Genomic DNA, 24,211 nt, shown 5'->3' with positions numbered 1-24,211 from the left:
TTTGGTTAAAACACCTTTAATGAAAAGAGAAAGACACTATTATTTCCCTTATCTGCTCTTTACATTTACTATGTTAGGAAACTCTGGAGCCTACACCTTTGGAGGAGAAGCCACCTCTCAAGTCAGTCAATAGCAGAACCCTCACTCTCTCCTCCTCAGAACTCCTGTTTCAAATGATCCTATGTTAAGAGTAAATACTATATCTCGTTACAGGACGAGGCAGGGAGGACAGCATTTGGAGCTCATCTCCCAGAGTCTGGGACACTAAGAACCAGACAGTGGCAAAGACATAAGCCCCAGTCCATGGACAGGCAAAATGGGGAGGAAGTGGTCCTTGAGAGAGGAAGAGAGGAAAATACAAGGGGCCAGGGACTAAAGGTGGGAGTTATCTAAAACTAGAAGCACGCTAGTGCTAGGAAATTCCCCATGATCCATGGTGCATTGCTGCACACTAAGTCACCATTAGTCCAAAAGAACATTCATGACACCCATCCAAACAAGAATTTGAGGTCCCCTCCCTTACATTAGGCCCCTTTCTTAATCACATTGGTTCTCAGCAAGTCCTATGCTTTAGCAACACACCTCAACTCCCCATTATTCCTTCAATGACCCTCATCAACAATGCCTGTTAAAGATATGAACTTTACCTTTCCTTCTCCCAAATATCCCAAGGGAGACTTCTTGGCAAGAAATCCACCAGTTTCCTAATTTTGAGAGGCAAAGATGAAGGATATGAGAAGTTTGAAATATCTTTGCATATTAACTGGCCAACACCTTAGCCTTAATGTGACTAAGTGCCTTACTGCTTGGAAGAGTGTCCTTCATTTCTCCCTACCCCCCTGGGGCTGAGCCACCAGATACAGATAGTATTTCATCTTCATTGTTGGCACCTTCTGGAGCAGGGGAAGGAGAAGGAATGTACAGTTTGCTACTTCTCTTCTGTGTTGGGCTTCTCAGGCACTGTCTTGGATGCAAGAGGCCAAAAGAGGAAGAGGGGGGCTCTCTTCTCCTTGGCTTCTCTGGATCCCACTGCTGGAGGCAACTTCCCAGCCACAGTTCCTGGGCCAAAGAGCACTGGTGGTGCGGGGCCTGAAGTGGTAGTGGAGATGGAGCTGGAACTCTGGGGCTTGGTGGGCAGGTCACTTGACAGGAAAGCTACATCCTGGTTCCAGAAAGACAGGGGGCCCAACTTCACCAGGTGGGCAGGAATGCCCTGGGACAAGAAGTCCTGCGGGTTAACCTGGTCACCAGAGAGGGGTTGCCCTAGGCCCTCCAGGGACAGCTGCCCGCCCCTTTGGCCTGGGCTGCAATTCCAAATGCGGGTGTTCAGGTGCACCTGACAAAGGGAGAGGAGAGGGGAGGGGGCAGAAGGGTCATCCCCAGGGAAGTTGCAGAGGGTTCTTCTTGGGAACGTGAAAGCTGTAGAGAATCTATGGTCCTCAGGTACAATGAATGAAGAGGGAAGAAAAGTTTCTCAGGGGGTAATCCCACTGTGAGCACAACGATTTCGAAGCTCAGGGGTTATAGAAAAGCCACTAGGGACATAGCACATAAGAACTCAGAGAAACAAATAAGGACTCACAGATTGTGGAGGTCCTTCTACAGAGCTCTCAGTTTCTGCTCCTTGGTTCAAGGGGCAGCAGGTACAGAAAAACAGGCTCATGGGATTGTGGGGTCATCTTTTCGGGGAAAGGGGGAGAGCCCCGAGGAAGTGATAGAAGGTGAACAGCCTGGGACCAAGGAAAGAGCAGCAATATTCTGAGGGCCATGAGGGGCAAAGGGCTGTACCTGGTGGTGAGCCAGCAGCATATGCTTCTTGAGGGTAGCCCGCTCGAGAAAGCCCTGCCTGCAGAAAACACAAGTAAAGAGTGGCCCCTCCTTGGGGTGGGTCTTCTGATGGTCCTCCAGAGCTGCCTGGGTGGGAAAGGTCTGGCCACACACCTCACAGGCCTTTCTGCTAGTGCTCTCTCCTGGCTCCTTTCTCATCACTTCCTGCAGGCTCAGCTCCTCCACCAAGGTGGTGCTGCTGCCTTCCCCTTCCAGGGCCATCACTGATGCCGGGCTGGAACTCCTTTCTGGCTTGCCCACCTCTTCTGCGCCTCTGGCCACATCACTGCTTCCCTGCTCCATTGGCTGTGTTTGATCCAGGCTGTCAGGTGGTGGGGGTGGTGGCAGAGAAGGCTGTTGAATCACTTTCTCATTACTGTCCATCTCCTTTCCAGCTGTAGCCGCAGCTGCCACAGTCCCCACTTCTTCTTCTGCCCCAGAGGCCTCTTCTGAATCACCCCGCACCGATATTGCCTTCTCACCCCCACTCTCAGAGCCTCTCCCTGCTAGGGAATCTTCATCAGTCACATCTTCCTCTTCTTCTTCCTCCTCCTCCTCCTCTTCAGACAACTCTTCTGGAGATGGCTGCTGGGATGGCTGCTGAGGGAAGCTCCCTGCTCCAGAGACTGTAGATTGCTCAGAGCCATTCTCCTGGGCAGCTCCCCCGCCTTCAGGGAGCGTGGTACCACCATTGGGGATCTGGCCCCCCAGGTGCATCCGAACATGCTGCTGCAGAGTGACAGCGTTGGTGAACTTCTTCTGGCAGATGGGACAGGAGTTCTGGGCCCGGGCAGCTGGACTAGCCTTGTGGCCCACGAAATGTGCACGCAGATTGCCCCGGGTGGAGAAAGCTCTGCCACACACTTTGCATTTGAAGGGCCGCTCGCCTCCATGTTGGCCGTAATGCAGGCGCAGTGCTCGAGGACAGCTCAGCACCCGCAGACAGATGACACACTGGTTAGGTCCAGATGAGGCTGAGGATGAAGTTGCAGGGGCCGAGGTGGTGGGAGCTCCCGAGGCAGTAGAAGCTACTGCCACGGCTCCTTGACGGTCAATCTTTTCCACCAGTTGCTGCAGCTTTGATGTCTCAGAGGGGGAAGCCCCCAAGGGCTCAATCACATAAGGGAAAGGGAAGCTCCCGGTGGACTTAAAGTGGTTGGTAAGCAGTGCCCAGCTGGGTAGTGAAGTCACCAGCTTACTGAGCTGCATGCGGGTTGCTGTGCCACTCTCTGCCACCCCGGCGATGGCTGAGCCCTCACTCCCTGGTGGGGTATTTTCATCAGCTTTACTCTTTGGCTCGACCGCTTTCATGAGCACAAACTTATTGAAAGCAGGGAGTGCAGAGGCCGTAGCTGTGCCTGCACCGGTAGAGAGCAGAGTCAAGCTCTCTGTGGCACTGAGTGCTGTGGTAGAGGCCACCAGAGGCTTGCGTTCCACACCTCCACCTGGCAGGGCTGCCTCCTCCTCAGCCTTCTCTGGTGGCACTGACATACCATAGGGCAGGCCGCTGCTGGTGATGACGTAATCTAGATGCTCTGGTACCGGGTGAGGGTTCATCTGCACATGGGGGTATTTCTCCCGATGCCGGTGGAAATGCACTTTGAGGTTGCCGCGTGTGGTAAAGCGGTTGCCACAGACATTACACTTATAGGGCCGCTCGCCCGTGTGCGAACGCAGGTGGATCTGCAGGGCACTGTCACTGCCAAATACTTTGGCACAGAAGCGGCATTTGTGCCGTCCGCCGGGTTTTTCCAAGGGACCCATCACTTCCCCATAGCCCAGCTCACCACCTCCATTCTTTGGCTTTAGGAGACCCGGGGAGGCAGCAGCCTCGAGGCCCCGGGCTGCCCCAAGACACTGGGCGGCCAATAGTCCCGTGGTGCCTGGGAATGCCAGATGAGGTGAGGCAATCAGCTGATCTGTGCTGCCTGGCAGGGCTGGGGATGGGGCAGGGGTGGGTTTGTGGCTTCGCCCGACCCCTCCAGCAGAAAAAGGGTGCTGTGACCCTAGTGGATGATAAAGATGGAAGAAAGCCTGTTTGGGTGTTTCTGCCCCCGAGGAGGAGGAGGTGGAGGAAGGTGCCAGTGTCTTGCTAGTTTGGACGGGCTTGATGGGGCTGAAGAGGGGAAGAAGGGGCTTGGTGGAGGAGGCAGTCCCTGTCCCAGGTAACTCTGAGGGACTGGAAGGGGTGCCAACCGTCTGGCCTAAGGAACCAAGCAGCAGCACCTGGCGGCAGATTTGCTCAGTCATCTGCATTTGATGGATCTGCCGCTGCTGCAGCACCCGGAGCTCTTCCAAGATCAGAGGGATGTTCAAGTGGCCGCTGCCTACACCTGGGGGTGGAGGAGGAGGTGGAGGAGGGGGGGGTGCGGGGGTAGATTCTGGAGGTAATGGGGTTGCTCCTAGCTTGGGACTGGCCAAGATCAGGCCCCCGCCTCCCCCAGCTGCTGTACCTGTGGCAGCGACAAGGAAGTGCCCGGAAGACTCCTCTCCCCTCCGCTCTGGGCCCCAGGTGGGATCTGTGGGTACAGAGGACCCGGAATCCGAGGGGTTGCCGTGCTCTGCCTCCATGACCTGGGGACTATTGCGGCCTTCAGGCCGGGGTTCAGAAGCGGTCGAAGAGTTGTTGGGGTTCTCCTGGCCCCCAATTATCACCATAACAGGGGGATCGGTAGAACATGCGTTCTGGTGGGCGACGAATTCAGTTGGGTCAGTGAATTGAGCGCAGCACTTGGCACAGACTTGGGGGTGGTCCTCCTCACTAGCATCACCTGGGGAGAAGACAAGGCGAGAGCGTGGGTGGTGGGGTTGGGATGGGTATAGAGAGGCTCTAATTAACAACGGCGCACCACTAGTGGGGGGTGGGGAGATGAGCTCACCATAATGCCGTGCTGAAGACTACAGCTCAGTGCTGACCCGCCTGGACACAGAGACACCCCAGCATCGGGCAGGGTGGGGGGTGCGGGACCGGGAGGGGGAACGGGCATGCACAAGCTATTCCTCCCCTTCCCCACCCCCCCACCCCGCGGGACATACACATACACGCGCGCGCGCGCTTCTGGCCACCGCCGGAGCAAGGACTGGGTGTGAGGATAGGGTCCTAAGCAGAGAATCATGCATTTTATCTCGTTCACCGAAAGTCCTTACCCCCGCGCGTCCCCTCGGCCCCCAGACCCTGCCCGGGTCGGGCCCTACCGCACCTCTAAGCTCCGCGGGCTCCCCGCAGGACCCCCCGAGACGAGAGCTCCTCCCGGCTTCGTGCGCCATGGTTGTGAGGGAGGTGGAGAGCTGAGTGAATCGGGAGACAATGGGTATCCGGATTGGGGGAGGCGGCAGTGGCCGCCAGGGCCGCAGCAGCCTCTGCACTCAGCGGCCCAGACTGCAGAGATGGAGATCGGCGGCGGCGGCGGCGGCGGGGGCTGGGAGCAGCGAAGGAGGGGGAGGGGAGCGGGAGACGCGGAGGAGGGGAGGAGCTGGAGCGTGAAAGCTGGGAGAGGGGAGATGGGGGAGGAGCTGCTGGGGAGGGAGGCGGGAGCTGGAGGAGGAGGAGGGAGGCGGGAGCGGGAGATGGGTGCGTGGGGGCGGGAGCCCAGAGCCCAGGAGCATTTCCGGAGGCTCAGTGACAGGTGCTGTGGGGCATGGGGCGGGGGGGGGGGGGGTGTCTACCTTTCCTTGCCCTCTGTCAGCTCCCCCCGCCACTCAGATGTCTTTGCCCAGACTTGCCCTCCCAGCAAGCTCAAGGGGGCACAGTAGGAAACACAGCCTTGCTCAATAGAGCAAAGCGATAGGCTTCTCTTACTTTGGATAAAGAATCCGCTGAGCTTGGGAAACGTGGACGCCAGAGAGGGTGGTCTGAGGGCCAGAGCGAGAGGAGGGAACCCAGAACACCCAGCCCTCATCCACACACTCCCAAATACTCCCAAGTGTTGTTCTGTTTTCCTCACCCCCATTCCCACCTCCCTCCACAAAAGAAGTTTCTCAGGACGGGTGGGAGGCTGCGAGGTAGAATCTCCAAGGAAGTCTTTTCAGGACTCCCCTCAGGGGAACACTGAGCCCCGTTACTCCCTGCCCCTCCTCCCCCAGAATAATAGCTGAATACAAGTTACTCCACAGATCTCCCGGCCCACACTTAGAGTTAAAGTTTATTTAAGGAGCCATCTATTTAGTACCGTTTCTCTATCCTTCTTCTTCCTCCTCCGTTGTCCTTCTCTGGCAACACAGCCACTATTAGGGGCAGCTAGGTTTGGGGAGACGCTGGCCTGCAGAGGCCTACGGAGGCCCACCTAGTTCTAATCTGGGGGGAGGGGAGCTCCTCCAGAAACAATGGAAAAAATGCAGTAGGAGGGAGCTACCAGGCGGCTTCTCAGTGCCTACAGTCCCTTTTAGCCCCAACCTGGTTTGAATGCCTATAAATGACTTAACACCTGCTCACAGGCTCAGAAGTGGCCTCCTATTCAGAGTGAGGATAAGTAGGGGTAAGATGCCTCCTGGACCAGGTACTCTGTATTCCCTTTCTACCTAAAGTTTTAATGGGTTTCCCCCGCTTCCTAAAAGAGCTTATCGTACAGGAAGTGACTACAAGTCTTTTTAGTTTTGAGGTTTGCTTGGGTGCCTGTAAATCCACATTGTTCTAATTCCAGTCCCATTCTTGCCTGGCTTGTTAAAGGAGCACCAAGCACTATTTCCTTTTCTGTAAATTGGCAATATTGTAGCTGTGCTATCTTAGAGAAATATTATGGGGATAAAATAATATGTCCAGGAGTTCCCATCGTGGCTCAGTGGTTAACGAACCTGACTAGTAACCTGAGGACATAGGTTCGATCCCTGGCCTTGCTCAGTGGGTTAAGGATCCGGCATTGCCATGAGCTGTGGTGAAGGTTGCAGATGAAGCTCGGATCTGGTGTGGATGTGGCTGTGGTGTAGGCTGGCAGCTCCAATTCAACCCCAAGCCTGGGAACCTCCATATGCTGCTGCGGGTGTGGCCCTAAATAGACAAAAGACCAATAATAATAATAATATGTACATATGGGACTTTAAATTTTGAGAGGACTTCCAAATATTGTGGATTAGAGAATTTACATGGTCAATGGCAAAGCAATCAAAATAACCTAAAATACACATATAATGAAATTAGATCTGTTTTCTAATAAGATTATCTTATTAATTTCTGAGGCTCATATCATTGACAGCAGTGGGGAGGGAGGAGCTGAAACAATGTAATATTAGTAACGTCCACTTTGATTTAAAACATTGCACTGAATTATACTTTGAAAAGGCAGATAATCACGAGGGCCTTAATGTTGTGAAGGATGGCTCTGAAACAGATGCTATTTGCTTCCAGGCCTGGCCCCTTATTATGAGGGAGAGGAAGTTCTGTTTCAAGTATGGCAAGTCACGGATTAATACAATGCTATTTGTTTTTACAAATAAGGAAATTGAAGCTTGGAGGGGCTAAGTGACTTTCCCAAGTTCACACAGTAATTTAGTGAAGCAAGCATTCAGAATTTTGACTCCTGTCCAGTGCTCTCCCAAGCATATCAACACTGTGTGGCTTCCCAAATGCTAGAGAAAGGGCCTTGTGTGGCTCCTACCTGCCATTTGCTCTCTGGCCTCAGGAAGGGAGAGGGAATCAGATGGAAGCTTTCTCTGAGCATTTGTTAATTAGCATTGAACATTTGATATCAAGTTGCTGTTTTGTCAAGTCTTCCGACAAGAAAAGAAATCCTTTTCTTTTCATCTTCTCCTGGGAAACACTGTCCCCTTTCTTGCTCTTTAATGAAACTTGCTTTCTGATGCGTAATTTGATCTGCACTCTTCTTTAGGGTAAATTCAGTCCCTGCTGAAAGGTGAAGGATCAACAGCCACCTGTAAGAGGAACCCTCTATTTCTCAGCACTTTGCACTCAATGCCTGTCCCAAGAAGGGGGGCAGGATTCTTAGGCAGATACGAATGAAGTCATAAACACAGGAATAAACTAAGCTGGTAATGGTGTCCCTAGATAGCAGATAAGGTGAGGTAAGCTATCCTGGCTCACATGCAAAGTCTGGGATGAACATAGGACTGAGACCTGGACATGCTTGTTTACATTTATAAAGAGCTGAAATGACAACGACAAAGGAAACCAGGTGACGGTGGCTCATCACACTTGGGAGAGAATGGCTGGGAGAACAAAGAGAAAAATTGGTGGGTAGCAGGGTGGTAGAGTTGAAAAGAGGTTCTCAAACTTTGCTACCCATTAGAATCACTGCAAGAGTTTTAGAAATTAATTCAGACCAGTTAATTCAGATTTCCTGAGGGTGGGATTTAGGCATCAGTGTTTGTAAAGCTCCTCAAGTGATTCCAATGTTCAGCCAAGGATGAGACCCACAGTATATATCAGAGCAGTGTCCTCCCCATCAAACCTTTCACCCTGCTTCTCACAAATCTTACCTGTGCTCAACTTGGCCAAAATTAGGATGGAGGCAAAATGAGCTGCTCAATGCAAAATCTTCCCATTAGGGCCACACTCTTGGCATATGGAGGTTCCCAGGCTAGGGGTCCAATCAGAGCTACAGCTGCCAGCCTATACCACAGCCACAGCCACATCCACATCAGATCCAAGCCGTGTCTTCAACCTGCACCACAGCTCATGGCAACGCCAGATCCTTAATCCACTGAGCAAGGCCAGGGATGGAACCCACAACCTCATGGCTCCTAGTCGGATTCGTTTCTGCTGCACCATGCCGGGAACTCCCCTTTCTTCTATTCTTGGCCACAGCCACACTTTGGCTCTCTTGTATCCTGCTTCCATGAACAGAATTTGATAGAATATACACCTGACTGAATTTAAGTGACTGTAATGCCTTTCCCAGGGTCTGTGCATCTTGAGCCATTATTTCTAATTATAAAATGAAAGGCTTGTTCTACACAGAGTTCAAACATCATCCAGTCATAAAAGAAAGTGAACCGAGCCCCTGACTAAACTTGCTCTTAGGGAGCTTCCTCTGTGGCTCAGTGGAAATGAATCTGACTAGTATCCATGAGGATGAGGGTTTGATCCCTGGCCTTGCTCAATAGATTAAGGATCCAGCTTTGTTGTGGCTGTGGCATAGGCCAGCAGCTGTAGCTCTGATTTGACCCCTGGACTGGGAACTTCCATATGCCTCGGGCGTGGCACTAAAAACAAAAAGAAAAAAGAAAAAAACATGCTGTTAATGTTGGACCAACACCAATTGTTAGTGTCCATAATTATGAATTGATTCTGTAACTGCTGCTATAGACTACTTCTAAGGGAGAATGTCTCATCTTCTCTTCCTCACTCCCCTCTTCTAAATGCATACGTATACTCCTTTGCCACCCACACCCAGTAAATGCACCCGTGGCCTGTGCCAAGGTACATCTGGTGCTAGGTGAGAAAAATATATTTGTTTCCAGGATAGGAATATCTTAGATCAAACGCAACAAAGGTTTTTTTAATGGATATTTTTTTGGACATCAAAGGACTCGGCACTTACCGTGGTCATACCATTTTGGAAGGGACTTCAGAGATCTGACCTCTTATTAAGCACAGTGATTGAGAGTGCCAATTCTCAATCAGACCTGAGTTAAAGCCCCAGAACTTTGTTCTTTTAAAAAACGAATATTGTTTATTTACTTAATTTTTTTATTTGCCTCACATGCAGAAGTTCCCAGGCCAGGTATTGAACCCACGCAACAGCAGTGACACGAGCCATAGCAGTGACAAAGCTAAAACCTTAACCCACGGAGCCACCAGGGAACTCTAAGTCTCAGCACCTAATCTTTGTGACCTTGGGAAATTTTCTTCATTTTTCAAAAGCTTGGATTTCTATTTATTTATTTATTTAATTTTTTGTTTTGTTTTCTTTTTTTGGCCATCCTGCAGCCTATGGAGTTCCCAGGTCAGGGATCAAATCCTAGCCACAGTTACCACCTACCTGCAGCTATGGCATCCCCATCCCATTTTTTTTTTTTTTTTTTCTTTTTAGGGCCGTACCTGCAGCATATGGAAGTTCACAGACTAGGGGACAAGTCAGAGCTGAAATTGCCAGCCACAGCCACAGCCACCCCAGATCCCAGCCACGTCTGTGGCCTACACCAAAGCTCATGGCAACACAGGATCTTTAACCCACTGAGGGGGGCCAGGGATCAAACCAGCAACCTCATGGATACTAGTGGGGTTCGTTACCGCTGAGCCACAACACGAACTCCAACCTGATCCTTTAACCCACTGTGCCAGGGTGGGGACTGAACCTGCATCCTGGTGTTGCAGAGACACCACTGATCCCATTGTGCCACAGTGGGAATTCCTATTTTTTAATTTTTATTTGCTCACCTGAGGCATATGGAAGTTCCCTGGCCTGGGATCGAATCTGATCCTCATCTGCGACCTACACTACAGCTTTGGGAATGTTGCATCTTTTAACACACTGTGCCAGGCTGGGGATTGAACCAGTGCCTCCACAGAGATAAGCCAGGTCATTGACCCACCGAGCCACAGTGGGAACGCCTGGATCTTTAAAATGGGGGCATAGCCACAAAAATGAAATTTGTATACGTGCTACAACATGATGAGCCTTGAAAACATTATGCTAAGTGAAATATGCCAGACACAAAAGGACAAATTTTGTATGAGTTCATGATATGAAGTACCTAGAACTGGTAAATTCAGAAAGACAGAAAATAGAATGGTGAGTGCCAGGGGCTGGGAGGGATGAGGTGAAGGGAATGAGGAGATACTGTTTAAGGGCTATTGAGTTTCAGTTTTGCAAAAAAAACGAAAGAGTTCTGGAAATGGATGGTGGTGATGGTTGCATAACACTGTGAATATACTTAATGCCACTGAATTGTTGCTTAAAAACTAATTTTATTATGTATATTTTATAATAAATTTTTAAAAATTTAACGGAGGTAGGAATGGAGTTGGGAGGGATAAATGAGGAAATACATAAAGGGCCTAGCATAGCACCTGACAAATACTAAATGCTTGGTAAGTTTTAGCAAAGGATGTTATCATTTAAAGGCTAAAAGCTGAAGCCCTGGAGAAAGAATGGACTTGTCCAAGGTCACAAAGCTTCACGGTCGAAGCTAGATTGAAAACCAGGTTTCCTGCTTCCTTATCCAGGGCTCTGTTGTATGCTGCCAGAGTTACTTTCTATCTACTTGGAAAGGTTTTGTTTTTGACCCAGGGGTCCTTAGGGCTGAAAGTTTCAGGGCTCAATACCCCTGAGAGACAATGTTCTCTACATTCAGTAATAAAGAGAACAGAACCCTCAAAACTCTATTTTTGCCTTCTTTCCCCTTTTGCTCTTGATGTCTGCCAACTTCCATTTCTCCCTCTAGATCTGTCTGGCTGTTGTCCTGGTTTCTCCTTCTCACTAAATATCTGGGTTTCTGATCGTTTCCTTTATTTCCCAGATGTACTAGTTTACATTTTCCCTATTCACACCCCTTATGTTCTCTAATCCAGATTTCTAGACTCTGTAGGGGAGAGAGAAAATTTTTTCTCTCTCCAGAGTTTTTAAGTAAATAGACTATTTCCTTCTCATCATTCTGTGCAATAACTATTCTGTTAGGTTTTGGTGTTCTGGTCAGGGAAACTGAGTAGAAACAGGGCTGGAAAACAGGTTTTTCAGACTGCGTCTTGGTGACATCTTAGGTCACTGCAGAGATGAGGCTTTTAAAATGTGCAACAAAGGCTCAGCATTTGCTTGTCACATAGGGTAAACATTGCTTAAAAGAAGGCAAAGACTCCTGAAAACCCTAGTGGCACCCTTGTCTCCTAAATAAATGTCTGCTGACTCTCACAATGATATCCATAGTTTCACAGGTACATTTGTAAAAGGACACACATGAGAGCCTCCAATATTAGCTCTCCCTACCTAATTTAGGGGCATGCAGAACAAGAAAATGTCCCTGGGGAAAACTCAGGCAGCTGAAGATCACATAAGTGAATAGAAACCCTATCTATATATCTTACAAGAGCAGGAAGGAATTTTAGATTTGATCTAAAATTCCACCTCATTTTTCACAAGTGAGACCCAGTGAACACTCTAGGTCATGCAAGTAGCTCAGGATCTTTCAGTCTCCGGAGAATTTGGAATCGAGACCCCTTGGGCTTTCTTAAGGTTACTACTGCTTTCTTGCTCCTTATATTTATGTTTCTAACTTTTATGGCTCAGAGGAAAAAAATCTTAACTGAAATTTGTTGCTGTCACTGGGTTCAAGCCTGTACTGTTTCTATGGAGACAGCTTTGTAGCAGTACCCCTAAGCCCCCAAGTGTTCACAGTCCCAAGTGGGGCTTGAGAATCCACCCAGGGCAGCTGTGAAAGACTTCTTGTGACTTCCTTCCAGATTCTTGCTCAGCAGTGGTATGGGGAATGGGTAAACTGAGGATGTGGGGAGAAGAGAGGAGAGGGGAAGAAAGGAGAGGATGCCTCTGGAGTGGAGGGGACTCAGCATTGTTCCACAATCCAACCAGCAGGGGAGCAGAGCTGTAAGGCAACTCTGAGGCTCTGGGGGAAGTCTCCTGTAGAGCAGCAGGAGGAAACATCCGGCCTGTAGCAGCATTAAGAAGGGCTAATATGTCCCAGGAGGGTAGGATGCCACCAGCCTGAACCTCTTAATATTGGCACAGTGGGATCCTAGTAAAGCACTGACTCAAGGGGGATGCTCTCTACCCAAAACCCAGTATGTCTGCTAAGGCTGTTCCATAGCACGTGGTGCCCTGATTTGATCGTATCTTTTTTTTTTTTTTTAAACAACAGGTGGAAAGGTAAATTTAATCAGTGATCTAGTTTTAGTCACTACAAATACATTATCCTAAAGCTTTTCACTGCACACATTTCATAAAGAAATGCTTAAGTTCACCAAGAGGCTCCTGAGCCTTGATCATATTTCAGCACTTGCAGGAAGTGCCACTGTACTCACATATAATGCTAATAATACTCACATATTAAGTACTTATTTATGATAGGGACTGTACCATATGTATTAAGCACTTAGTTATGCTAGTTATTTTTCCAAGTGTATTAATATGTACTAACTCATTTCACAATAACCTCATGAGGTAGCTAGCGTGAATCATCCCTATTTCACAGATGAGGAAACTGAGGCATGGAAAGGCAAAGTCAACCAACCAAGATTGCAGAGCTAACCAAATGGTAGAGCAAGGATTTGAATCCTAAACGTCTGGCTTCAGAACCCTTGTACTTAATCCTACACTATATTGTTGGGTGAATCAATTATTTGCTAAGCAAATTAGTTAATCCCTGAACCAGGACTTTCAGAGTTTCATAAAGTGAACATATGTAGCCAGATTGTCCCAAACTTGCTCAATCTTAAGAATTATCTGGACATTTGCAAAGATATAGATTCCCCGACCCTAGCCCAGATCTACCCATAATCAAGCAAGTTTGGAAAACCCTAATTTATGTGGAGTCAGCACCACCTACCCTGAATATCATGAAACCTAGTTTTCTGTCTCGACAATGCCTCTGTTTCTGAGGCTGGGCAATGTCACTTCTGTGTACCCTAGTTGCCCTGTAGGCTGCCTCTTACTCACTGGAATATTTTAAGAATACATGAAAACTCACAAAGAAAATCTGTTACTTAAGGAAACTGATGATATCCTAATACCCTCATAAAATGGTATGCTTGTATTAACAGGTATGTTAACTCATACATTTTTTTTTTTTTTAGCTTGGCCTCCCCTGAAGCACAAACCAACCCATGCCCCTCACCCAGACCTTTCCTCCAGCCTCTACGCCAGGTGACACAGATACACATCCCAAACCAAGCTACATCTGACCGGCTTTAGCTCACTCCCTTTGGGAGTTCTGCTCTGCTGTCTGCTCAGCCCAACAATGAGAAACTTTTTTCTCTTCTCCCTCAGGGGAACCTTCACGTTTATCCAATTCATTCTCTTGCAACCCAACTCCCCAGAAAGAAAGGCGAGGGGGGAAATCCCACCCCTAAGAGACGGTCTTCAGGTCTGAGGAGGTTACTTAGCAACGGCACAAAGACCAGTGAGCAAAGGGGGACCTGGGGAGAAAACTCTTGGGTGGGGAGACAGAGCCAGTTTGAAAACTCCATTTCAGCCGAGAAAAACAACACAGAAAACACAAACAGAATCAATTCCCGAGAAAAGCCAAGCGGGTCTTCTCCCGGGCACAGGTCATCTCCTCACTCCCTGCATCTCAACTCCTTCACCCCCGACTCCCACCCAGTGACCAAGTCCTCCCCCTGGTTTCGCCCATGGCCCGGGTGCCCTCCCTTGCCCTGGCCTGACCCACACAGGCTTGGACTCAGGGCTCCCCCACCCTCCCCAGGCACCCACCGTTCTCAGACGCGCTGGGACCTTCGCAGTCCGAGATTAACTGTTGGGGTTTCCGCTGCTTTCGCCGAGACATTCCCGGGTAGAGAGAGGTGGGATAGGGAGGGGCAACGCTCACTTAGTCTTAACCGGGGTGACCTGGTCTGGTCTCCCCCTTGGGTCTAAAGCCAACTGATGCCTCCCCCAGTGCCAATCACTGTGAAGCAGAGATGTTCTCGTTTCCTGGGACGGACAGACAGACGCGCGCGCTCTCTCTGATTCTCTGTCCCTGACTCTCTCTCTTTCTCTCTCAATCTCTGCAAGTCTTTAAAGGGGAGACGCCCCCTTTTTTTTCTTCAGCTTCTTCCCTACGCTTCTGCAGCTCCCATTGTAAAAGCAAAAATCCTAATCTTTCCGCACACTCTTTTCTTTTGTACTGCAGAGGAAGGGATTTAACCCTCTCCTCCCTGCCAGGGCTCGGGCCTCTCACCATGCTGTCTGTTCAGAAAATGTCCCTCGGTTGTTTTTCTAACCCTCTTCTAAGATCTTCACTCCACCGTGCTTTTTGGTTATTTCATGATTCCATGCCACCTTGTTTGATGATATGACTGCTTCTGGGGTATAAACTGAAATGAGAACTTTATGGTATACCCAGATTATAAGGTTGACAAATCAGCTACCTGCCAGTCAAAAATGAGGATATGGAAGGCTGATAAAAAGATCAAGTAAAAACAGTTATTATAATAACTACTTAATGTATGTAGATCCCTTTATAATTTACAGGATATTTTCATGTACATGACATATTGTGAGTATTACAACTCTGAGATTAGCACAGCAGGTTTTACTACTTCTATTTATAGATGATCCTCTTTATAGATGAACCAAAAGGCTCAGTGAGGTTAAGTAACCTATCGGAGGTTGCACAGCTATGATGTAACAGGGAGAAGCCTTGAAGCCAGTCTAGCATTTTTTTTTTTTCTACTACCTCATTAAAGGTACAATATGCTACCAGACTCCTAGCATGGAAAAAGAGAAGTGATTGATCTCATTTAAGGAATCTAATTTAAAATAGCTACAGGGTCAGTGGCACTTCTGTCTCTCCTACTCCTGTCCAGCTTCCAGGGTTGAAGGGATACCACCTTGGAGAAGATGGTGTAAATGAGTTCCGTGGTACTCCAGAGTAGAAGCTACAAGGAGGCACTTTCAGCTCAATACAAAGGAACTTTATAAAGGGCAATGGACTCTCCAGTGAATTTGTGAGCTCTTTGTAATATGTTCTCACAGAGGCTGAAAACAATTGTCAAGGATTCTGTGGAAAGAATTTCCTTGTGGCTATGAAGTTTGACCTTTAAGGATTCCTCTATGTCTAAAATACATGATTTGGCAACCAACGATGTCTCTCCTGCTCAGCTTGCACACTTAAGGGTAATTAGTTTATTGTTCTTTAACTTCTGACCTTGTTGTTCCTACCTAAATTTGGGGAATACCATACTACTGGGCATAGACTATCTAGATATGCTCTATCTTCTAGCTATAATGCCATGCCCTCTCTTTTAACCTTATTTACCTTTTGCTTTTCTGGCTAAGATGAGAGAGCATCTGAAACACTGTCAGTTAGGAAAGTGGAAATTATTTTTCCCTTTGGAGTTTAGTGACATAAATCTCTGATAGCTGCATCCTGAGAGAAAAGCAAAGCAAAGTTCACTCATAGTGTTGGGTGCAAACGTGAAGTTACCTTCATTTCTTCTCTTACACAAGTCCAGGCTCTGTTGGCAATGCTAAAAAAGGGAAAGAAACAGATGGTAGGAGAATTTCTGGTGTTACATGGGGGTGGGTACCCACATCTGATCTTCAGATTTGGGAAGCACTCTGATCTTTGCCTTGGAGTTCACTGAATCTCCATTATTTTCCCAGTTCTTTGGGATCAGGACCTTGAGTGTCTCCCCCATGGTTTACCCTTGGAACTCTTGCTGACATTGTCTTAATTCATCCTGTTAATCTTCCTGTGGTAAACAGATGCAGTTATCACTAGGCTATTGTAGGGAAAATGGGAACACTGAGGCCAGGAAAATATCTAATTTCTCAGTGGAATGGACTGGGTCTTGTCACTCTTTCATCCCACTGTTTCCATCATTTACTTCCTTTTTGAGGATGAGAAATGAGAGAAGGAACATAGCTTTCTGCTTTTCTCAGGAGTCTGGAGATCTCCAAGGGCAGATCTGGGGGCCCAATTGTCATCTCTTTCCTGAGTCTTGTCTGTCCGGTCTTTTCCTGCTTTGGTCCACCCTCCTACTTGCTGGCCTTATTGTGAAAGGAAGGGCTCTTTCCCCTCCTCTCCTTTCTTCCGCCCTCCCCCATTTACCATTTTTTTTCCTTTTACCTCTCCACTGTGGCCTCTTGACCTCCCCACAGAGTTACAAAAGTAAAATCCTTGAAGAGATGCTGCTGTGGGAATGTTAATGAGCCTTCCCCACAAAGGGGCAAAGACTTTACTTCACTGAGTTGGAAAAAAGCCCCTTTGAAAAGGGGTTTCTGTGTGTGGTGAAGTGGAGAGGGGAGGGGAAGGAGAGAGAGGGAGGGAGAGGGAGAAAAGGAGGGAGGGAGGAAGAGAAAGAGTGAGAGAATGAAAGGAGAGATGTGGAGAGAGAGAGGAGGGGGAGAGAGACTGAGAGAAACTTAGTAGTAGAAGAGCATATTAAAACAACAATTTTCTTTCTTTAATCGGTGATTTAATTTTTGGAAGATGTTCCATGGTCCTTTGACCTTCTAAACTAAGCATTTAAGTTCCCTAAGAGCTGAAGAGGCACTCAAGGGTACTGAAGACAATAAAAGATGGGAAAAAGGGATGATGTATCCTGGCTCCCTACCCTCAGTTCTTTGGACTCCCATGTGGGAGCCTGAGAGGCTCTAGGGGAATATTCTGGATGGGGGAAGTTGGTGGTAAAGATGGGCTCTTTATTCTGGCTTTGTGGTTCCTTCTTATATTTTCCTCCTTTTAACTGAAGATTTTTTTTAATTATTATTATTATTTTTTTTTTTTTGCCACACCTGTGGCATATGGACACTCCCGGGCCAGGGATCGAACCCGCGCTGCAGCAGCAACCTGAGCCACTGCAGTGATACCACCAGACCCTTAGCCTGATGAGCCACAGAGGAACTCCCATGATATTTTCTAATTTTAACATTTTCTATTTTGGCTTCCATATTGGGTTAACATTTTTTTCTTTCTATTTTTTTTTTTTTTTTTTGTCTTTTTGCTATTTTTTTGGGCCGCTTCCCGCAGCATATGGAGATTCCCAGGCTAGGGGTCAAATCGGAGCTGTAGCCACCAGCCTACGCCAGAGCCACAGCAACTCGGGATCTGAGCCACGTCTGCAACCTACACCAAAGCTCACGGCAACGCCAGATCGTTAACCCACTGAGCAAGGGCAGGGACCGAATCCGCAACCTCATGGTTCCTAGTCGGATTCGTTAACCACTGAGCCACGACGGGAACTCCCATTTTTTTCTTTCAACAGGAGTAGCTTAAAGTCCTGTTGAGTGTTTACATCATGGAGCCAATTTTCAAACCAGGCCACTCGAGAGAATAATCTCTGAAATTCCATTTGTGAGCATAGGTTGCCTCTGAATTATTTAAAACAGATGTTAAGATATTGTTAGTGTCAAAAAATTAGTTGTTGCTTTTTTAAAAAATTGAGGTATAATCGAACATTGTTGCTTTTTAAAGAAATCCAGTTACTATGTTCAACTCTCAGAGATTTTCCTACACATCGTTTATAATATCAGCAAAACACTCCAGTTAAAGAAGCCCAGAACTTGTGAGGAACAAAGGGAAGGTGACTGGAATGAAATCCTTGGAAGAGAAAGTAGAGGGGCCAGTCAGGGATGCTAATTCCTGGAGCTCTATCAGGCCTCTGGATTCACAGTAATCACATAGGGAATTTATGAGAATTCACATTCCTAGCCTTCACCCCTGATCTACTTCATTAGAATCTCTGGGGGGTGGGGCTCAAGATTGAAAAATAAGCTCTTAAATGATTTGTTTGCCATTTGAGACAGTTGAGCTTGACTGTTGGTTTCTAAACCGTGGACTCTAGATTCCTAGGGGACTGCAGTGTTGTTACAAGGGAATCCATGTACGCATGAAGTGAGCCCAGCCTGTGGCCCCAGTAAATAACATGCCTCTCAAGTGTATATACTATTGTTGGCCAAATGTTTGTTGATGTTGCTGAGAGTAAAATACATTGAAAATTGTTTCTAAACTCATAGTGGCTTTTTGCTCTAAAAATACAGCTATAGTCATGTGGGGAGTTCAGGAATTTTTTTTTTTTTTTGCATTTTATACAAGGCCTCTTCTCACAGAACAATTCTCTCTCGTCTTAGCATTCCTCCTTTTCTAGTTTGTAGAAGAGAGAGCCAATGCATGTAACCTTCCTATTGATAACCATACTCATAGCTATTCATAGCTTGGCTGCAGTCAGTATGCTCTGCCCTTTGAATGCATGGCCTCCTTTAATTCCTTAAAATAACTTTGCAAGGGGAGCATTATGTAATCCCCATTGAAACAAGCAGAACATTTCATTTTACAAATGAAGAAACTGAGGCAGAGAGAGGCAAAGTAGCTTTCTCATTCAAGGTCCTTTAACTAATAAATAGCAGGTTGAAATTTGCCCAAGCACTGCCTGATTCCGCAGTTTTTTTTTTTTTTTCCTCACCACAACAATTTCTGCCTCTGTTATAGGCCTCACACTCTGGGTACAGGCCTAGAGGATGACTTAAACTTTCAACTTCCAAAGAAAATGTGAAGATCTACAACTAAATACCTGTGACAAATTACGGTTCTTACAATTACATGTACTACATGTTCTTTGTCTTGCTAGCATTAAGGGAGTAGCATTAAGGCAAGGAAGAGTAAAGAAAAAGTGTTCTTTGCAAAACTTTATCAAATAAGAAAGCATTAGCAACTGATCCGGGTCTTATTAGATAATTTCTGCCTGGCCTCTTTCAGGTGGCAGTTGCCATGGTGTTTTAGGGGCAGATGGAGGGAGCGAAGATCAAGGAGGTCATTCAGATTGAGTCTTGTCTGGTGTTCCTTTTCAGAGTTCCTTCTGCAAAGGATGGCAGGGATTTAAACATTCATAAGAGAAAGGATAGAAGTTAGTCTTTTTGCTTTCCTGAATTTCTCCATGTTTCTCATGGTAAATAAAGTAGAAATGAAGTTTGTGAAGAGATCAAGGTAATGGAACTGGAATGGGAGGTTGTGGGGGAAGGGCCATGAACCTAGTAGGCAGTGGAAGAAGCCTAGGGTGGGGGTGGGGAGGAGTATATGTGTATGTGTGTTTTCAAGGAAGGAATTAGAGAACAATTTGCTAAAGTTCTGGGGATCCTGAGGCCAGTTTGTCATTTAAAAGAAAATTAACAAATCAACAAATGAGGTACAGTGAGGGCAAGGAGGAGGCAGGATGACAATGGCAAAAAAAAGAAAAAAGAGAAAAAAATGAAAAAATGATAGACCAAGCCATGAGAAAGAAAAGCAAATCAGAGTGATCAAAGTGATGGGAAAGAAAGAGTTAAATCACAGAGGCAAGTCTTTGGAGGAATAGGAACAAAGGGATTGAAGTATGTCAGTAAATACAAATAATTGACAACCTATAATAAAACATGGTCAGAGACTTCAGGAGAAAACTTTAAGGAACAAGTGGACTCCCAAGGACTTTGGAGCTGGAAGGGGCCACAGGGATCACCTCCAAACCTCTCACTTTTTAGATAAGGAAACTAAGACGAAGAGAGGTTAAATGACTCTCCAAAAGCAGATCTTATCTCAGAGAATTGCCCTTTGTACTGTCATGGAACTGGAGAATAAATAGGAAGCGGGAAGAGAGGACGCCCAAGCAGAAGTAAAAATGTAAAAGCTAGATCTTTAATTTCTCCATGTTCTCTAGAATTTATGAACTTTTATTTTTATGAACCTTTTGTTTTCCTTGTGGGGACCATTGTATTTTAGTAACCAATTCTATTCTCATAACTTCATACCTGAAACCATTTCAATCAAGTAATAACCCCTTCTCCACCTTGGAGATTCTTCCCAGGAAAGGGATCCTTCAATGACTAATTAAAATGTGGAGAAAAATTTTGATCATGCCTAATTGATTCCTAATTATATTTTAAGTATATTTTAAATCTGTTCTTGATAGAGTTTATTCATTCACAATCATTGTTTAACAATTTTTTTGTCCACACCCATGGCACGTGGAAGTTCCCTGACCAGAGACTGAACTGCATTATGGAAGTGACTTGAGCCACAGCAGTGACCCAAGCAGTGACAGCAATGACAATGCTGGATCCTTAACCCACTGAGCCACCAGGGAACTCAACAAATATTTTTAAAGCACCTACTATATGCTAAGTACCTAGTATACAAGAGAAAAGAAAACTAATACTGTTCAGTTTATTATTATTATTTTGTAATTGTTTGGACTTTAGTCTTTTGGTGATAGCTCTTTGTTTTTAACATTATTTCCCTTTCCAAATTATGCCACCACTTTATTCCTCACCCATAATTGGAATAATACCAGGATTCTTAGGGACTTCTGATGTTGGTCCTCATTTATCCTGAAACTGCTCTTCTGGCCTCAGAATGAGTGAGGACACATGGTTCTCATGGAGTTGATTAGAGCAAGTTTACTATAGAAGATAAATCAAAGTAAGGAGAGCTGATGAAGGAGCAAATCAAGGCCAGAATACTTGAGGAGAACTAGGAGGAGATCAAGATTCCCAAAGGCAAACTGCTAATTCAAGGGGGCTGGAATAGCAAGTGAGTTAACAGAAAGAGGAGCTAATATCTGGAAGGGGTGATGTAAATATTGACTTTACTGGGCTTGTGGGTTTGAGGTAAATAGCAACTAGCTTAAACATGGAAGTTAAAGATGCATGGTGTACCTAGAAGAGAACATAGGCAAAACATTCTCTGACATAAATTGTAGCAATGCTTTCTTAGATCAGTCTCCCAAGGCAATAGAAATAAAAGCAAAAATAAACAAATGGGACCTAATCAAATGTATAAACTTTTGCACAGCAAAGGAAGCCATAAACAAGATGAAAAGACAACCTATAGAATGGGAGAAAATATTTGCAAAGGATATGACCAACAAGGGCTTAATTTCCAAAATATACAAACAGCTCATTCAACTCAATAACAAAAAACCAAACAACCCAACCAAAAAATGGGCAGAAGACCTAAACAAACATTTCTCCAAAGAAGATATACAGATGGCCAACGGGCACATGAAAAGATGCTTTGTATTGCTAATTATTAGAGGAATGTGAATTAAAATTACAATGAAGTAGGAGTTCCCTTAGAGGTGCAGCGGTTTAACAAACCCAACTTGGATCCATGAGGATGAGGGTTTGATCCCTGGCTTTGCTCAGTGGGTTAAGGATCTGGCATTGCCCTGAGCTGTGGGCTAGTTCACGGATGTGACTTGGATCCTGGGTTGCTGTGGCTGTGGTGTAGGCTGGCAGCTGTAGCTCAGATTCAACCCCTAGTCTGGGAACTTCCATATGCCACAGGTGCAGCCCTTAAAACAAAAAGAAAAAAAAAATTACAATGAAATATCACCTCACACCAGTCAGAATGGCCATCATTAAAAAGTCTACAAATAATAAATGCTGGAAAGGATGTGGAGAAAAGGGAACCCTTCTACATTTTTGGTGGGAATGTAAATTGATGCAACTACTATAGAAACTGTATTGAGTTTCCTCAAAAAACTAAAAATAGAGTTACTATATGATCTGTCAATCTCTCTCCCAGGTATATATCCAGAAAAGATGAAAACTCTAATTCAAAAAGATTCATGAACACCAATGTTCACCATAGCAGAATTTACAATAGCCAAGTCATGGAAGTAACCTAAATGTTCATTGACAAATGAATGGATAAAGAAGATGTAGTATATATACACAATGGAATACTACTCAGCCATAAAAAGAATGAAATAATGCCATTTGTGGCAAGATGAATGGACCTTGGATTTATCATACTAAGTGAGGTAAGAGAAAGACAGATATCATATATCGCTTATATGAAGAATCTAAAATATAATACAAATGAACTTCTTTACAAAACAAGAACAGACTCACAGACATAGAAAATAAATTTATAGGGAGTTCCTGTTGTGGTGCAGTGGAAACAAATGCAACTGGGAACCATGAGGTTGTGGGTTCGATCCCTGGCCTTGCTCAGTGGGTTAAGGATCTGGTGTTGCTGTGTTGCTGTGGCTGTGGTGTAGGCTGGCAGCAACAGCTCTGATTAGACCCCTAGCCTGGGAACCTCCGTATGCTGTGGGTGTGGCCTAAAAAGACAAAAAAAAAAAAAAAAAAAAAAAGAAATTTATAGTTACCAAAGAGGAAATGGGGTGGGGGAGAGATGTTAGGGGTTTGGGATTAGCAGATACAAACTATATAAAACAGATAGACAACAAGGTCCTACTGTATAGCGCAGGAAACTATATTCAATACCTTGTAATAAACTACAATGGAAAAGAATATGGAAAAGACAGATATGTATATATATGAATCACTTTGCTGTACATTGGAAACTAACACAACATTGTAAATTAACTACTTTAAAAAGATGCATGGTGTATATTGTGGAGAATTCTGTGCCTCTCTGCAATCAAGCATTCTTTTAAGATTGGATGGCAATAGTACTTATATCATTTAATAATCATATACTGTTTGATTCTCTCTTCTTTCTCCACATCAAAGTGCATTGCATATTTCTTGACCCCATGACCCACTTAATCCCATGGAATCTAGTATAAAGTTCAGAAATTTACTACACATGTTGTAACTGCTATCTCTCCTCTTTTTCTCTCCCTTTCTGAGATAGGTAGATAGATACAGATATCTGTAAGGATATATATAGATATCTGTATTTCTCTCTATATATAGAGATAGATAAAATATATCTATAGAGGTATAAAAATATCTTTTGAAATGTATATACAAAAATGAGGAGAAAGGGCCAGTGGATTTGGAGCAGAAATTGAGGATGATGGAGAAGATACTTAACTAAATTCCACACTGTGAGGTTTAAATCTTTCCTTGCCCTATCTGGTTCAGTGACCTGTTTCCATCTTTTGGTCAAGGGGTAAATGTCACCAGGATATGTGTATATTTCCAAAAAATTGGATAAAAGTCTGAAAGAAAAGAGCAAAAAGGGAGAATTAATTGGGAGAAACAAGGTTGCTTCTCAAGTGGAATTATTTTTTTCATCACCACCTCCTATCTTTATACTTCGAACTTTCCCATCCTTCCTCATCTTTATTCAGTCAGCTTGAAATCCCAGTATTAACATTTTTTTTTTTTGGTCTTTTTGCCATTTCTGGGGCCGCTCCCATGGCACATGGAGGTTCCCAGGCTAGGGGTTGAATCGCAGCTGTAGCCGCCGGCCTACACCAGAGCCACAGCAACGCGGGATCTGAGCCGAGTCTGCAACCTACACCACAGCTCACGGCAATGCTGAGTCCTTAACCCACTGAGCAAGGCCAGGATCGAACCCGTAACCGCATGGTTCCTAGTCGGATTCGTTAACCACTGCGCCACGATGGGAACTCCTTAACATTTTTTCTTGAAGTGAGAGATGGAATACCCACCTTTTCCCATGAGATACCTGAAAATAGCCTTAGGAATAAACTCAATAAAATCACATTGCATACTTTAAAATCTTAGAAAACAAACAAAATGTCATAACAATTAGAGTAAGATGAAATTCTTCTAGGAGTTCCCATCGTGGCGCAGTGGTTAACGAATCTGACTAGGAACCATGAGGTTGGGGGTTCGATCCCTGGCCTTGCTCAGTGGGTTAAGGATCCAGCGTTGCCATGAGCTGTGGTGTAGGTTGTAGACACAGCTTGGATCCTGCGTTGATGTGGCTCTGGTGTAGGCCGGCGGCTACAGCTCTGATTAGACTCCTAGCCTGGGAACCTCCATATGCCGAGGGAGCGGCCCTAGAAAAGGCAAAAAGACAAAAAAATCCTTATAAATTTAAGATCTATTTAAAATAAGAG

The 24,211-nt window shown here is 45.8% G+C and overlaps 2 protein-coding genes across 23 annotated transcripts in view; both read right to left on the bottom strand.

The window, feature by feature from the left end:
* SALL2 (spalt like transcription factor 2) lies at window positions 1–14,441 on the bottom strand. 20 transcript variants are annotated; one of them, XM_084969311.1, is made up of 5 exons: window positions 14,163–14,441; window positions 4,281–4,598; window positions 1,942–4,160; window positions 1,789–1,846; window positions 1–1,162 (listed from the first exon to the last, which is right to left on the bottom strand). In XM_084969311.1, the coding sequence occupies exons 1-5, from the start codon at window positions 14,233–14,235 to the stop codon at window positions 1,140–1,142; spliced, it is 2,691 nt and encodes an 896-aa protein (XP_084825437.1). In that variant the 5' UTR covers window positions 14,236–14,441; the 3' UTR covers window positions 1–1,139. The 20 variants fall into 20 exon arrangements, with proteins under 20 accessions (XP_084825437.1, XP_084825436.1, XP_084825438.1 ...); XM_084969310.1 differs by lacking the exon at window positions 14,163–14,441 and adding an exon at window positions 5,028–5,247 and having other exon boundaries at window positions 1–1,336; XM_084969312.1 differs by lacking the exon at window positions 14,163–14,441 and adding an exon at window positions 5,028–5,247.
* Window positions 14,442–14,628: 187 nt separating this feature from the next.
* Window positions 14,629–24,211, bottom strand: part of LOC100518203 (olfactory receptor 10G2-like) — an 86,624-nt gene continuing 77,041 nt past the window's right edge. Inside the window, exons 2-3 of one of the 3 annotated variants that reach the window (XR_014810899.1) lie at window positions 15,877–15,919; window positions 14,629–14,764 (exon numbers count right to left, since the gene is read on the bottom strand). The gene's annotated coding sequence lies outside the window, so the exon portion shown is untranslated. Of the gene's footprint in view, window positions 14,765–15,876; window positions 15,920–23,209; window positions 23,342–24,211 lie in introns of those variants that run through there. The other 2 variants (XR_014810900.1, XR_014810901.1) reach the window with 2 other exon arrangements.

Source organism: Sus scrofa, chromosome 7 (assembly GCF_054392235.1).
Source record: "Sus scrofa isolate SSC_HxYL_T2T_F1_AM1 chromosome 7, Sscrofa_HxYL_maternal_Yorkshire_Landrace_v2.0, whole genome shotgun sequence".
NCBI classification, from domain to species: domain Eukaryota; kingdom Metazoa; phylum Chordata; class Mammalia; order Artiodactyla; family Suidae; genus Sus; species Sus scrofa.
This window is presented reverse-complemented; position numbering and strand designations above follow the sequence as displayed.